General features: G+C 43.4%; 1 protein-coding gene across 1 annotated transcript in view; it reads left to right on the top strand.

Annotated features, from left to right (window-relative positions):
* The window catches only part of HDGFL3 (HDGF like 3), a 38,677-nt gene that overhangs the window by 21,480 nt on the left and 2,428 nt on the right, over positions 1–14,769 (top strand). The window contains exons 2-5 of the mRNA XM_054169106.1: positions 1,582–1,658; positions 4,873–5,011; positions 6,311–6,469; positions 8,749–8,895. Coding sequence (XP_054025081.1) covers positions 1,582–1,658; positions 4,873–5,011; positions 6,311–6,469; positions 8,749–8,895 — 522 coding nt within the window. The remainder of the gene's footprint in view (positions 1–1,581; positions 1,659–4,872; positions 5,012–6,310; positions 6,470–8,748; positions 8,896–14,769) is intronic.

The following is a 14,769-nucleotide window of genomic DNA, read 5'->3' on the forward strand; positions in this document are numbered from 1 at the left end:
GGGCAATGAGTACACAGTGACACACAGCCCAGCATGCTAGAGCCCCACCATTCACACCTCTGAGCTGTGCTGCAGAAGGGAGACAGGGAATGATTTAGAAGTGCTCTTGTATCACCTGATTTTGGTGTAGCTTCAGAGAATGCTCCACTTAGACCTACGAGATAGATATCCATTTCTTTTGCAGAGAGAAGTCCTGTGAGGTTATAGCTCCACACATGGCTCTGGTTTCTCTGTCCCCAATGGGTACCAAAAGGACTTGAATTCTTCTAAAATCTCATACTCCTTTGAGAGCTACATAGCCAGCAGATGCTTTACAGTGAAAGAGAACATCCTTTGAAAACAATCTGGTGTTTATTAATCAACAAGAATTCAGTGTATGGGGTCCTTGGTCAGGGAAAGAGAAGGAAAGCACATGTGGGCCTGGCCTCCTGAGTGAAAACATGCAGGTTCCATCCCTGTGCTCTGCTGAGGAGCAGATTTCGTTATGGCATTGGTATGTCAGCACTTTGCTCTCAGTTCCAGTGACATTTGGTGGGATTCAATATGCTTATGTCGAGATAAGTTGCCTAAGACCCAGCCAGCAAGCCATTCTACCTGCTCTCTGGTGTTGCCCTATAGATGTCTAGATTCATTAAGCTCCCTTTTAGCCAGAGACTTCTTTGGACATTTAATTTTAGACACCCACATATGCTCAGAAGTGGCATTTCTGGGAAGGCAGGCGCTCAGGTTTTATTTAAAGCTGTGCTGTGTTTCTGGTTAATGTGGGTAGACACCTGGACTCTCTCATTTCTGTTGTAGATGACTGAAAATTTTGATATGGACAAGACTAAGGCACGGGCCTAACCTCCTGCCTCACAACCAATGCTCTACCTCAAGATGTTAAAAATGGGTCTAGGCACTGATCAGCCGAAGGGGTTTGTCCCAGTCCTGGCTGGTCAGGAGAGCTGTATCTTGAGAAATAAGAGGCTGGGGATAAAATGTGAAAAAAGAGACAGAGTAGAGGGGGGAGTGGTGACCAAAACCAGTTGTTAGGATGGTGCAGAGGAAGGAGAAGCCCAAGCCCTCCTCCCTGGTGTGCATTATGCATTTTACACTATGTACCACCATCACCACCAGGAAGTACCAATGGGGGGTTGTCCAGTTTTCCAGCTGCAGAGTCTCACAAATACCATCTGTTCCCCATTTGTTGCAGAAGTTATTTAGGTGACTGTATGAGACAGACAGGATAACCCTCTGGGCTTCAGTGCCTTTGATGAGGCACCATCTGAAGTTAACACTAAAATTAAGCAGACTTAATTTCATTGCCTTTGTGTATTAGAATGCCCATGAAATCGCTAAAACTTTGTCTGCTCCTCGGTCTTCTGTCGTCTGCCTGTAGTGTTCCTGTCATATGCTGACTTTGTGTGATCTGCCTGCCTGAAAAATCAACAGCTGTCTTCCCTTCCCTACCTCAGCACACAGTGGGACCTCCTAGGGCTGCGGGATACCTGCACTAGCACTTCCATGACTTGTTAGGGATTCTTGAACAAGGAACACCACATTTGGGAATAATCTTTTTTTTTTTCCATTTCTGTCTCACAGATTGATGAGCTCCCTGAAGGAGCTGTGAAGCCTCCAGCAAATAAATACCCCATCTTCTTTTTTGGGACTCACGAAACGTAAGTGAATGAACATGATCTTCTCTTCTGAAAATACCTTCCTCCACTGTAGCTAACATTTTCTCCAATGATTTTATTGGGGCAAATCCTGACTGAAGCCATTGGGTGCCTAGAGATAGGTCCTAGGAGCCCTACTCATGTGTATTAACATGAAAGTGAAACCTGAAAGTAGATGAGAACACCTCTGCATGGGTAGTATACTATGGTCAAAACATAAATAATAACCACTGCCTCTGTTTACTGGCATAAATTTATTAAAGACTCATCTGAACTCAGATGCGGGGCCAAAAGCTTTTTACTTGGAGGTACATGATAGCAGGGATTAGGCTTCTGTGTTCATACTCATTTGGATTTGTGTCCTGGGTGAGAACTCACTTGGTAGTTTGTAAAATGAAAGCAAGCAGACCCCAGAGTCTCACACGGTCCTCACATAGCTTTAAAACAGATGCATTCCTGTGAGATTGGTGCTGCAGTAGGATTGTGTAGGATTGTAGGATGGAGCTCTCAGAAGTGATAAAAGAACTATGCTGAGTGAGCTCATAGGGAAAGAAAGGAATCAGAACAGAAAGGCTAAGTTGGGTCTTACAGTAATTGCTACAAAGTACAGAGATTCAAAATTACAATGTACATGTCTCTGTTTTAAACTTTGAAGTATTGAAAATAAATCACAGTTTCCATTCTGTATCAAATGTTTATATTATAAAGCTTTTTCCTCCCCACTTTCAGGGAATGCATTTTCCAGAATCCCTTAAAAAATGAAAAGAAAAAAAAATTCTGATGATATTTTACCCTCTATTTTAGAGCTTTGCAGCTGCATTGAGAGTGTGTGGTTAATTTTCAGATTGTAACGTTATTCCAACACATAAGCCCCATATGTCACAGTTTATTTTGACAATCTTTAAAGGCAGTTTCTGCTTAACAAAGATAAAAATTTCCTCCTATTGCTGTAATTATTTTTTGATACATTGTGTTCTACTACCACAGTCACAAGATAATCTAAAAGGAACAAAGTTCAGATAGGCTTGTGAGGCTTTTAAATCAGAAACCCAAATGTAATTGTGTTTTAATTGATGTATTTTTCCTGAGAAACATTCTGAGAGAAAAAAAAAATATATCTGGCCCCTTTTATTCTGAAATGAATGAGTCCCAAACTGATAATCTCTTTTTTCTTAACCCATCATCTGACTGTAACATCTGAAACAGGAAAACAGTTTGTAGTTACTACTTGAATAACTTAGAAAGCACAACTGTTAAACATGAACCATAGATTGCAGCTCCTTACTCTGACAGCAGAGCAGTGGAAACTGTTGTACTCTGCCAGTGGCAATGAGTGTAGTTCGGACAAAGATGTAGACAATTTGCTAGTGTTTACTGTATGTAAATGCTGTAGAAACATTTCCATTCATGTCTGTTGAGCTCATGGCAAGTTTTCATAATGATTTTTTGTTATTGGTATTAGAAATGTTTGTGTATATTTTTGACAAGTAGACATTTCCTAGTATTAGCAATAGCACAGATAGAATTATTTATTCAGATCCCTTGCCCTATTGTAGCCTTTGATATTAATGAGACATCCATTAGTTTGGAAATCACTGTTTAGGTTTCAGGTAGAAATGCATTCTTGGCTTTGTAATGATATAATTGTAGTACTTCTCAAGGAGATGGTGTCTCCTGTGTAGTCAGAAAGAAGCTTTTTCCCTAGAGGCTTGGCCTCTGATGCCTTTAGCCACCAGTTGGCTCTGTACTGGCAATCTTTTGGCTAGTGGGATGATTTAAGTGAATGAAACTTTGCACATTCATAAATGCTGGGAAGACTCAGAGCATAAATCAGGCATTAATCTGAAATAGTGTTTACAGCAAGGAAGAAATATGGTTCTGTGATTGAGGTATTAGACTGAGAGCAAAGATAGTTGGATTTTCCTCTGTACTCTGCTGTCAGTTCAAGTTTGACCTTGGGCAAATCTCTGTGCCTTAGAAGCCCATCTGCAAACAAAGGCAACTTCCCAACCTTGTGGTGATGTTATGAGAATAAATGTATTGTAAATGGTGGAGCTCCATGATCCTGTAGTAATGGAGACCATAGAGTTAACATTAATTGCAAAGATCACCAGGGAAGTAGGACAGTGATTATAGTGAATATATACTATATATATACTAGTGAATATATACTGTGACTTGCTTAGCTCCAGACAGTGGTGTCATAGTATCTTCCATGCGAGAAGGAAAGGATGCTTTGCCTTCACTGTTTTCAATTTAACTTACAATTAGCCATGCCAGTACTGTGATACAGAGCAAAGTAAACACACTGGATGTGGGTACCCAGTGAAAAGGAAAGTATGCTTTCTGCAGTTTTATGTAAGAAGTTCAGATTTAAGAGGTTTACTGTAATGTATGTATGAAAAGCACTCTTCCCCCCCCCCCCCCACTTTTTTCCTTTCCCTGCATTGTGGTGCCTGTGATTGAAATTTGTTGGCCCAGTGCATAGCTGATTTATACAGCAAAAAGCACAAAATCCCTCCCTTGCTGCTGTGGCTGGGAAAAAAAGAGTAAAATTTGGCCACAAGTGTGTCTCATTGTTTCCTTGTATTACTCATCTGCCTATGTGCACCCATTGTTTCATGTCTTATATGAAATTATAAGATTTTTGGGAACAAGGGCATTTTTATTGTGTTTGCACAGAATCCTGCATGTTAGGGGGCTTGATCCAAGAAAGAAGCTCCCAGGCTTACTGGCAGCAGAGATAATAAGAAATGTCACTGCTTTTTCTGTCCTGTACTACAAAGGATGAGTTTTGGCTCATGGGTTCTAGGCACTCCTTACACTCCTCAGCTTTTCTTACAGTATTTTCAGGCCTTTCTGGATTTGTAACACATGGACTTGGAGGTTTGGTCCCTTGCTATCTCAGGAATGATGTCATATAATCCCTTTCATAAACTGTTCAAGTGCCAGTTCCCAGCAGCAGTTAATATAATAAATGAGAGTTGTTTTAGTTGTTTCTAGAGAGGCTCAGCATGATTTTGCAGCATCAAACATCAGGATGGCAAGACAGTCCATTAAATCAGACTCACAGCAGTACATTCAAAGCCAGTGTGTTAAAGAAATAAACAAACAAATAAAGAAAGAAATGATGGAATGAACAGAAGAATAGGGGAAACATTTGGGTTTTTCTGAAGAGGAGGAATTGTATTTGAATGTTACCTCTGTTATAATGCAGTGCATTCCTGGGGCCCAAAGACCTTTTCCCCTATAAAGAATACAAAGATAAGTTTGGGAAGTCGAACAAGCGAAAAGGATTTAATGAAGGCCTGTGGGAAATAGAAAACAACCCTGGAGTAAAGTTTACTGGATATCAGGTAAATTATTTTCACTTTAATTCCACCTTATCTTTCTTGGTTTCTTCTTTGAAGACTTCTTGTCAATGTAAACATTGTATGAGTGATGTGGAGTGTCCTGGTTTTGGTAGAGCTAGAAAGCTTCACAGCTTTTGTAATGCAAAGGCAGCCGTGGTCTTGAAGTCTGTGACAAATTGAACCTTAATCATAGTGCAGAGCCCTTTGCTTTCTGTGATGTGTTAAGGTGATGAAGTGGAAAATTCTGCAGCAGATTTAGTTGAATTAAAAATGGAAGGTTTTGTTTACTCCGGTGTAAATATGAATAATTTCTGGCTTATTTTTTTCTGTAGTTTATTTTTATATCAGGTTTAGTGCACTTTATGCAGACCTTAAGCTCACTGCACTTTTGATTTTCACATGGGCAATGTGTAACATGTAGGACATCACTGCCAAAGTCGTGAGGGGTGAGAAGGTAGAGGCCTGAGCTGCTGTTACCAGATAGTAGCTGCTGTCCAACAGCTCTCCCTGTTGGATGTCTGGAGCAAAAAGTCAGTGAAGCTGGAGGGGGAGAAGAGTGGTCGTGGACTGTATAAAACTAAAGAACTTTTCTCGTTAAAAAATGTGGTCCTTTGAAGGCAGAAATCACCTCCAAAAGAAGGCAAACACCTATTACATTATTAGCACAAAACCTTACAAACCAGAGTTATGGACCACCTGCAGACAAGCTGCTGCCCTCTCAGTTCCTGTTTCATATTTTCAGCCCTACAGATGTTTTGCATATGCCTGTGGATTTAAAACAAATCTAGTGAATAGTCTGTGGGAGATGGACTGTCAAAGAGCCCTGAGCCTTCTGGTCAGTGTTTGCTTTTTCCTAATACAGAGATGTTGCCCCTGGGGGCAGTTTGTAACAGCCATCTTCTCTCCTGAATGAGACTCTCCTATTGTAGCCGAAGTCAGCAAGTTTCCATAGTTCTGCTCAAAGCAGAACATGCCAGGTCTCTCCACTGAGCAGCTCTTAGTTCTCTGGCAAACACATTTTTTGTATCCTATCTTCTGTTTCTGTCTAAACCCTTCAGAACATGCTATCCGAGAATCTGCACCTGATAACCGTTTTCAAGTGGTGACTAAGTAAACTGTCTTTGCAGCCCTTTTGTCTTCATAATTGCAAGAATAACCTGAGCTCTGCCTGACTAGAATAATTGAAGTGTAAGCTGCCTGTTACCAGTGTTTCTATCTTTGATACAGAACCAAAATTAAGTAATAGATTTTAAGGATTCTCTTCTTGGGTTTTCTATTATTGTTGCTTTTATATTTTTAAAGGCAATTCAGCAACAGAGCTCATCAGAAACTGAAGGAGAAGGAGGAAATACAGCAGATGCCAGCAGTGAAGAGGAAGGTGATCGGGTAGAAGAGGATGGAAAAGGAAAAAGAAAGAATGAAAAAGCAGGCTCAAAACGGAAAAAATCCTACACTTCGAAGGTTATCTTCTGAGTTTTTCCCTTGCTACTGAAGTGTGTTTACAATTAGAATACTGCCCACCTCATGGCAATCTGTTCTTCCTTTAGCATTTTGATTCCAGTTCCATTATGATAGTGTTCAAACAGGCAGAGGAAAGTGCTCTTGCATTTGTAGACAGCCGTGGTGAGATAGCAGTTGAAACACTCTGTTCTGTTCTATTTCCCACACTTTGAGAAAGAGGTAAAGGATAAGAAGGAGTTCAGAAGGGCTGCAAAGTCCATGCAAAGATGGATTGATATGTTTGATCATCTTTGATAGATATTTCCCCATGAAGAGGAAAAAAAAACTTAGGAGTGTGCCTCCTTGGAGACATGAGTTCAGGTTTGGTTCTGGTCCAGGAGACTCCAAGCTTCCCTCTGCCATTTCCAGCGTGAGTGCCTCAGATAGCATGCTGAAAGATATGATAGGGTCAGATGTGCTCAGGTGCTCCTATTGTAGCTGAGTGTAAAATACATCAGTAGAGGATACAGAATGTGAGAGAGGGAGAACTAGTTCATGAAGCAGGGAGTAGGGCACTCTATCTCTAGACAAAAGACCTGTGTTGTATTGCCCACCTGGCCTGTCAATATCTAGGTAGCAGTGTAGATGACAAAGCCTGGAGTAATGTGTCTCAGACTGCCTCGTGATGGCTAGTGAACATAATCACTTGTGTGGTGTAACGTGGGGTTCAGACACATCTCTCATTTGTCACCTGGGTGATAGGGAGGGTCAGAGTGGCTGGAGAGCAGTCAGGTGGAAAGGGACCTGGGGGTGCTGGTTGATGGTAGGCTGAACATGAGCCTGCAGTGTGCCCAGGCAGCCAGGAGGGCCAATGGCATCCTGGCCTGCATCAGGAACAGTGTGGCCAGCAGGAGCAGGGAGGTCATTCTGCCCCTGTACACTGCACTGGTTAGGCCGCACCTTGAGTACTGTGTCCAGTTCTGGGCCCCTCAGTTTAGGAAGGATGTTGACTTGCTGGAGCGTGTCCAGAAAAGGGCAACAAGGTTGGTGAGGGGCTTGGAGCACAAGCCCTATGAAGACAGATTGAGGGAGCTGGGGTTGCTTAGTCTGGAGATGAGGAGACTCAGGGGTGACCTTATTGCTCTCTACAACTACCTGAAGGGGGGTTGTAGTGAGGCGGAGGTTGGTCTCTTCTCCCAGGCAACCAGTACCAGAACAAGAGGACACAGTCTCAGGCTGCATCAGGGGAGGTTTAGGCTGGAGGTTAGGAGGAAGTTTTACACAGAGAGAGTGATTGCCCACTGGAATGGGCTGCCTGAGGAGGTGGTGGGGTCGCCGTCACTGGGGGTGTTCAGGGCGAGGCTTGACAGGATGCTTGGTTGTATGGTTTAGTTGATTGGGTAGTGTTGGATGATAGGTTGTACACGATGATCTCGAAGGTCTCTTCCAACCTGGTTAATTCTATTCTATTCTATTCTGGTCACTTCCTCTGGTTCTGTATGTGCCTCCAGGTCTGCACTTTGCTTAAAAAATTGTGGGAAGTGTGGCAGGGTCACCTTCATTCACATTCATGTTATTCTTCTCTGAAAGTGAAACCTAAATGAAATGAGAAGAAGCAGGTAAACAATCTGATCCAGGCTCAGCTTGAGGGACAGGGAGAATTTTCATCTTTCATCCACCAACCAAAACGTATTACATAATTTGACCCCCCCTTGTGTGTTTTACATTAGAAATTCAGGTCTGGTCTACCATCTTCTTTCCAGAAGATGCTGAGTAAACAGAGGATTAGGAAAATGGTGGCTTAATGCCACAATTTATCCTTTTGTACTGTAGAATTGCATAACATAAAGGGAGCAGAAAAGATGTATTGGTTCCACATGGCTTTAATGTTAATATATTAAAGCTGACAGTACTAAAAAAAAGTATGGAAAGCAGCTCTGCTAATGTTATTCTCATTTTACATCGCTGTGTTTAATCAAAACTTTTGTCAAGCTGGCACCATCTGTTTCATTAACTAACAAAACCTACAGGTGACCCAACACTAATACCCATCTCCTATTACTGCGCCTGTCTTACAGTCAGTTGTGCTGCCCACCTGTGCTGAACACAGAATTTCTCCTTTTGCTTTATTCACTCCAACTACTTTACCTGAGAAACACTTTTCACCCCAAATCCTCCCTAATACTCATCTGGAACGAGGAACCTCAGGTTCAGGCAGCATCCCGCCTAGAGCTGAAATGTGTCTCGCTGTGTCCGAAGCTGAGGTTTTTATTCCTTACCTTTGTTGTTGATCGTTTTAGAAATCCTCCAAGCAGTCACGGAAATCTCCTGGAGATGAAGATGATAAGGACTGCAAAGAGGAAGAAAATAAGAGCAGCTCTGATGCTGGAGATGCAGGCAATGACACAAGAAACACTTCTTCAGATTTGCAGAAAACCAGTGAAGGGGTAATCTTCTGTTAATATCATTCACTTCCCATGCTGTTTGCTACCAGGGGGCTTTGGAGCTCGGGGTGAAAGGCATCGCATTGCAGTGACCTGTGCATACCATATGCCAGCTTTCTCTGTTGCACTTCAGTGCTCAGAATGTGTCTAGAGCAGACACATGGGACTGGTCCTGCACTGCTACAGATTTTTCTCTAGAGCAATGACTGAATTATTTTTGTTCCAACACTTGCATGGATGTCAGCTGAGAGGAACTACTGAAAACCATGAGCTGGAATGATGCAAAAGTGATGTGAGAGCAGAATCAAACTGTCTGATAATGCATTTTGACTCACCAAACAGTGGAAGCCTGCTTATCCTTTCACACTTGTTTAAAATCTGTGCAGTCCCATTCATTTCTTTGGAGTACATGAGGGTTCAAATGCACACTGCACTACAGACCCTGCATACTGCAGGTTTCAGGACAGATCCTGCCTTGGGATATGACCTTCCAAAGCAGGGATAGGCAGCTTCTTACAATTTCCTTCTATGTTTGTGTCAGTTGTGTGTTCATATCAATGGCACTTTGTTGTGACCACAACAGAAAAAAAGGCTGCTGAGCAGGGGAATTAGCATGGGAATTAGTTAATCATCAGCTCCTTTTAACAGCCATGACTATTTCTGAGCCTTTGGAGCAAAACAAGCCTCCCTGCTCCAGCACTTACAGCTCCAGCTCAGAACCAATTCTTGTGCAGTTCCCATGCCAAGGCACTGCCACATTGCTGGCAGCCAGGCTGGGCTGTCAGAGGAGCTGCTGAGTGACATGAATGCCCAGGTGGGTGAGGAAGCCATCCAGCACAGGCTCTCATCTGATATTGCTGAGGTGCCTTAGCACCCAGCTGCATGCTTAGCCTCAAATCGTTCTCACAAAACGCAGCCTTTGGGGAGCTGCTGTTGTCTCCTGTTTAAAAACTTCTCCCAGAGCTTTATTTCCCTTGTCTCTCTGTGGCACACTGTATGTGCTTTGTGGCTCTTCACCTTATAAAGACTTTTTATGTGGCTCATGGGGTCAGGAGCCTCTCACATTCACTCTGAACAAGCATCTGGTTTGAACCAGAGAATGAAGCAAGGAGAAACTTTGCCCAGCTGTGCCTCCCCAGCACCACACCCACAGAAATTTGATGAGTATGGCTAGTGCATAGTGCATATATTGCCCACTTTCAGGCTAGTGAACCCTGTGACACTTTGGTGTCTTCAGATAGGTCTTTGGATGAGAAAACTATCCATAAGGTCCTTCTGAGGTGACAGGAGGTTCAGGAGTGCCTGTTTTGTTTGCCATGTTTATAGCAGTGACAGCAGCTATGCCTGTGAACTTCAGGGTTGTTTTCCACGTAAGGGCCAAATGCTTACTCAGTTAGGTCAGTTGCAGACTTAAGTGGCTAAAAAGTCACATCAGACATTGGCTTTGTGGCTGGTGACATTCATATAGCTCTTCCTTCTGCCTCTAACCACTAGGAGGTAGAATCTAGCACGCTAGAACATCATGGTGCTCTTCAGCATTTTCAGAATTGCAGATATTTTAGTCTCTGTGCTAAAATATCATGAACAGTCTGTGTCCTTCCTGCCAGCACCAACTCCACAGAAATACTCACAGTCCGTGCTGTCATACCTTTGTGAGGAGCTGGCTCTGCCTCTGACTTTGGCTACCCCAGCACTTGGGCTTGACCTCACACTTGAACAAGTAGATCTTGGATGCTTTTAACATTGTGGGAAAGGTGGCATTTTAGCATCACATACTAAAGAGAGACGGAGAGATGGTTCAAGGGCAGCTAGAGATAAATGCACCTATAAGTAAGGAGAAAGTCACATCCCCATACAAACCTTTTTACCTTGGGTGTTCCTGCTGTAGAATCAGCATTTCATCAGCAGTGCAATTCTCTTTTCGGACCAGGAGAGGACACTCTGTCTCCTGGCATCCTCAAGGCAGACCAGGTGTCTTTTCAGAAGGCATGCCTTCCTCAGGCACAAAGCATGCAGAAAAGCAGCAATCAGGTTTGTTTTTTTCCCAGTTGTTAAACAGCATGTCCCACAGCACGTGTCTAAATTGACCTCCTTAGGTACAGGGCAGGCTGTCCTGCAGTCACATTCTGCTGGACATCCAGACTGGGAGTCTGCTGGAGGCTGTTGAGCTCCTCTAGCCCATGCACTTGGCCTTCTATAGAAAGGAAGGTCTGAAAAAACCAACTTGTGCCTGCAGAGTTGAGATATGGTCCTCTTGTTCACACACATGAGTTCAGAAGAATGTCTAGGTCTGCTAAAAGGCACCATCACAGATGAGATTATGGTCTCTTTAAAATCATTTAGCTTGTGAGAAGAGCATTGGACCAACAACACGCAGTCTGAAGAAGATGGGCTTCCTCCTCCTCAGTGTGCAGCAGAGGAGCTGCATACCCACGCTTCGCCTTCCTGCGAGGCCAGCCAGGCTCAGGACGTTTGTCTGGCCATGAGATGGCGCCAGGAGCACACCCAAATGAACTCTGAGTGCGACCTGCTCCCTCCCCCCCGAAAGGTAGGGTGCTGGGGGCTGCGTGAGACACACCAGAAAAGCATTTGTTTCAGAATGACTTGTAGAAAGGTGCTGTGAAGGCAAAGAGACACGAAAAGCAAGAGTTCAGAGCCCTGATCTCAAGGATAGGCATTCCCATGGCTTTGCCACCACGACTGACTGCTTAAAAGATACCTGGTAGCGGAGGCTGGGAAGGGCTGTAGAAGGCAGGTGGGCAGAAGGCTGTGGACTCAGCAACCCTGCTTGTAGTGCTCCCTACAGGCTGCGTCCTGGAGAGCCTTTGGCTCCTGTGCTCTGCACGTCCCAGGACTCTGACCATGCAAGAGTTGCCTAAAGGACACAAGCAGCTTTTCTCTTAATAGAATACTGAAAATGATGAGGCAGTGATGATGTTTTATAATGCCTGGACTTCAGGCTGAAGACACATCTCCCCCCTCCAGATCAGAGGGAACCTTGCCTTTTAATCACACTCTTACCCTCAGCAGGATCTTCTTGAAGGGTTAACAGCTGAAGCCAAATGATTGCAGGAGCATCTTCGCCTATATTTTTAATGAAATTTCTAACCTCCAGGTGGTAGAGGAAAGCTTGAAAATGTGAACTGATGGCTTCCTAAAGACTCAAAACCCAGAGCAAATAAAAGTACTTCCAAAGCTATGATTCTCTTTTTTCAGCCAATTTCATACCGTTCAAAGGCTCAATTTGTGCTTTTATTTTATGCCTGGGGTTGACAAAGCTGCTTTCTCTTCTTATCTCTGTCTCTTAGTTTCTCAACTGTTCTCAAGGACCACAGACTCTCTCAACATTAGCTTTCTCAGACTCAGCTACAGTTTATAACTGTGCCCTGCCACTACATGTTTCACAAGCTCTTTCTCCCACTGCTGTTCTTTGTCCGATTCCTTCCCCAGAATGATGCAAGGGCTGAGCCTCAGGATTTTATTATCTAATATTAATTAGATAATATGTTATCAGCTACTAAAGTCAAGAGTCACCCACCACCCCTCATGACAGTGCCCTGCTATTAAATATTGAATTGTTTTGGCTTTCTCAAAATACCACATAATGTTCCAGTGGCAAGGTGTTCATGGCTCTGTGTTGTCTACTTTCTGTGGTACAAAATTAGCTCAGAAATTAGGGAATTCAGATTTCCACTCCACACTGAAATCTCTGCTGACTTGTGTGGTCGGTTCTCAACTGGCATAACCGAATCTTTACAGCTTGAGTCACTTTTGACTTTTACTGTCTGGATGCCCATATAATGGTGTTTGGCAGCTGGCTGCAGTCCTTGCCCTACTAGAGAGTATTTGAATTTGAAGGTCAGCACTCAGGGTACGTGGCAAGTTTTTCTTCTGCTATTCATTATTTTAGTTACAGACTGGACATTGTGTTGCTAAATGAGGTGTTCTCTTCTGTACAGGTGCATGTGGTTGCTTTTCAGGAGGTGAATGACTTCAGAGAGTCTCTGAGAATGGATTTCTTGGAAATTAAAGACATTTCTTTTTGCTGCTGGTACAACCTGAATATTAAAGTGGACCATGATCTTTTTACTCACACTGACAATCAGTTACTAACATAGGAGTCAGTGGAGCTATTTGTGGAGGCAACTGCTTGCCAGCATGAATAAGGGGATCAAAATCTGGTCCAAAATTACTGCCATCCGATACTATTGCAATTGGGAGAACATATTTAAAACAGCCTGTGTCCAGGACATATTTTTTGTTGTGATGTTCTTGTGGGGTAGCAACAATTCCAGTTACTGCTGTGAAAGACAAATGTTATGGCCAAACTGACCAGAGAAACATACATTCACTGTGTCCCGATGTTGTTTTGAGATGTTTGATTTCTCTGCCTTTCCTTCTTTACTTCTCAAGGATAGCACTGGGTAGGCTGCATGGCAGCTTTGGGGCTTTATCAACATTAAAGTGTAGCATTTAGGGCCCTATTTAACTTGAAAGTATTTATGTGCATTTTTCCAGGTGCTGAAAACACAAAAAATGTGTTTCTGATTGTTTTTCTGCAGTTTGAAATTAAAGTCTATCCTTAAGTTCTTTTCCTCAAAAATGGAGTAGCATTTGTAAAAATATATTTAGCTATTGCTCAGTAAAAATTTCTACCTAAAAAGCAAATACTAGCATGCTCTGGTGTAAAGAGCCATGCTGCCTGCTGCCTTCCTGTAGCTCAGGATAGCAGCACTGAGGCAATGAGACATAAGTCAGGAGAAACATGTATCTCTGAATGCAAGTTGAGATTAAAGCAGCCAATATAGATGAAATATACCCTTTGCATCCCTGTGTACCCTGAATCTTGTTACCATTCTGACCTCAAACCGACGTGGAATAGCAGTGATCACACAGAGAAAGCAATTAATTATCCTTCTGCTCACCCTGCAAGAGCTCTTAAAGTGCAGGACGGCTAAGTCAGTTGCCAGACACTGTTGAGGAAAGATTTTTCAGTGCCAGAAAAAGCAAGGCAATTTGTGGATGTAGCTTTATTCCCTGCTCTCTGTGTTCTGTGTCCCTCAGTTTTACTGATGACTGAAATTTCTCAGTCGAATTGGGTTCTGAGCTGTTTCTTTCGTGTGCAGCAGCACTGGTGAGTGTGGCACACGTTGTACCATGTCTTACAGTAAAGCAGAGAGACTTGTTCAAACAAAGATGATGTGAGCTGATCTGTTCCTGAAGAGCTGTGAAACCATGGAGACCATGGAACTTGCTCAGCTCCACCGCATCCTTGTGCAGCGGCTGCTGCGGAGCTTGGCAGGCTGTGCTGCCTGGCTGGGCAGCACAGCCTGGGAAGGAGCCAGCTCTCTGCAGCCCCACTGGCCACAAGGGCTGCTTGCATCTGAGAACTGTCGACTTCTGGGACACCCAGGAGAAAAACATGTGTGTTGTGCTGAAAGATGATGTTGGAAACTGAAAATCCTAGAGGACGATTTGCATAGCTGGCTCCTTTTACTAGCATTCCCAGTGCTCCGTGTAAGAATGATGCCTACCCAGTCTTCTAGCCTTTAGCCCAGGGTGGGATTAATAAGTGGTAAGGTTTGATGCTCTAAAAGGGCAGCTTTCCTTCCTGAATCTGAGAGGGATACTGCAGGGCTCCGCTTTACCACCCATCCTGCCTACCAGTGCTGGGAGGCAGCTGTCATTAAGAGCTTTAGCAGAAGGCATGGTTTGGTTGACTAATCATTTGTAGTTGTTTTAATGGGTGTCTGCACTTCCCGCTGAAGGGAAAGAAATGCCAGTGACCCTTCCAAGCCACATCTCCAAAGCAGCTCTAAGTACAATCTCATTGACTCTTAAAGAGGAGTGCAGAGCCCTGGATCAGCAGTGCATTGT

This window comes from Dryobates pubescens, chromosome 17 (assembly GCF_014839835.1).
Source record: "Dryobates pubescens isolate bDryPub1 chromosome 17, bDryPub1.pri, whole genome shotgun sequence".
NCBI lineage: Eukaryota > Metazoa > Chordata > Aves > Piciformes > Picidae > Dryobates > Dryobates pubescens.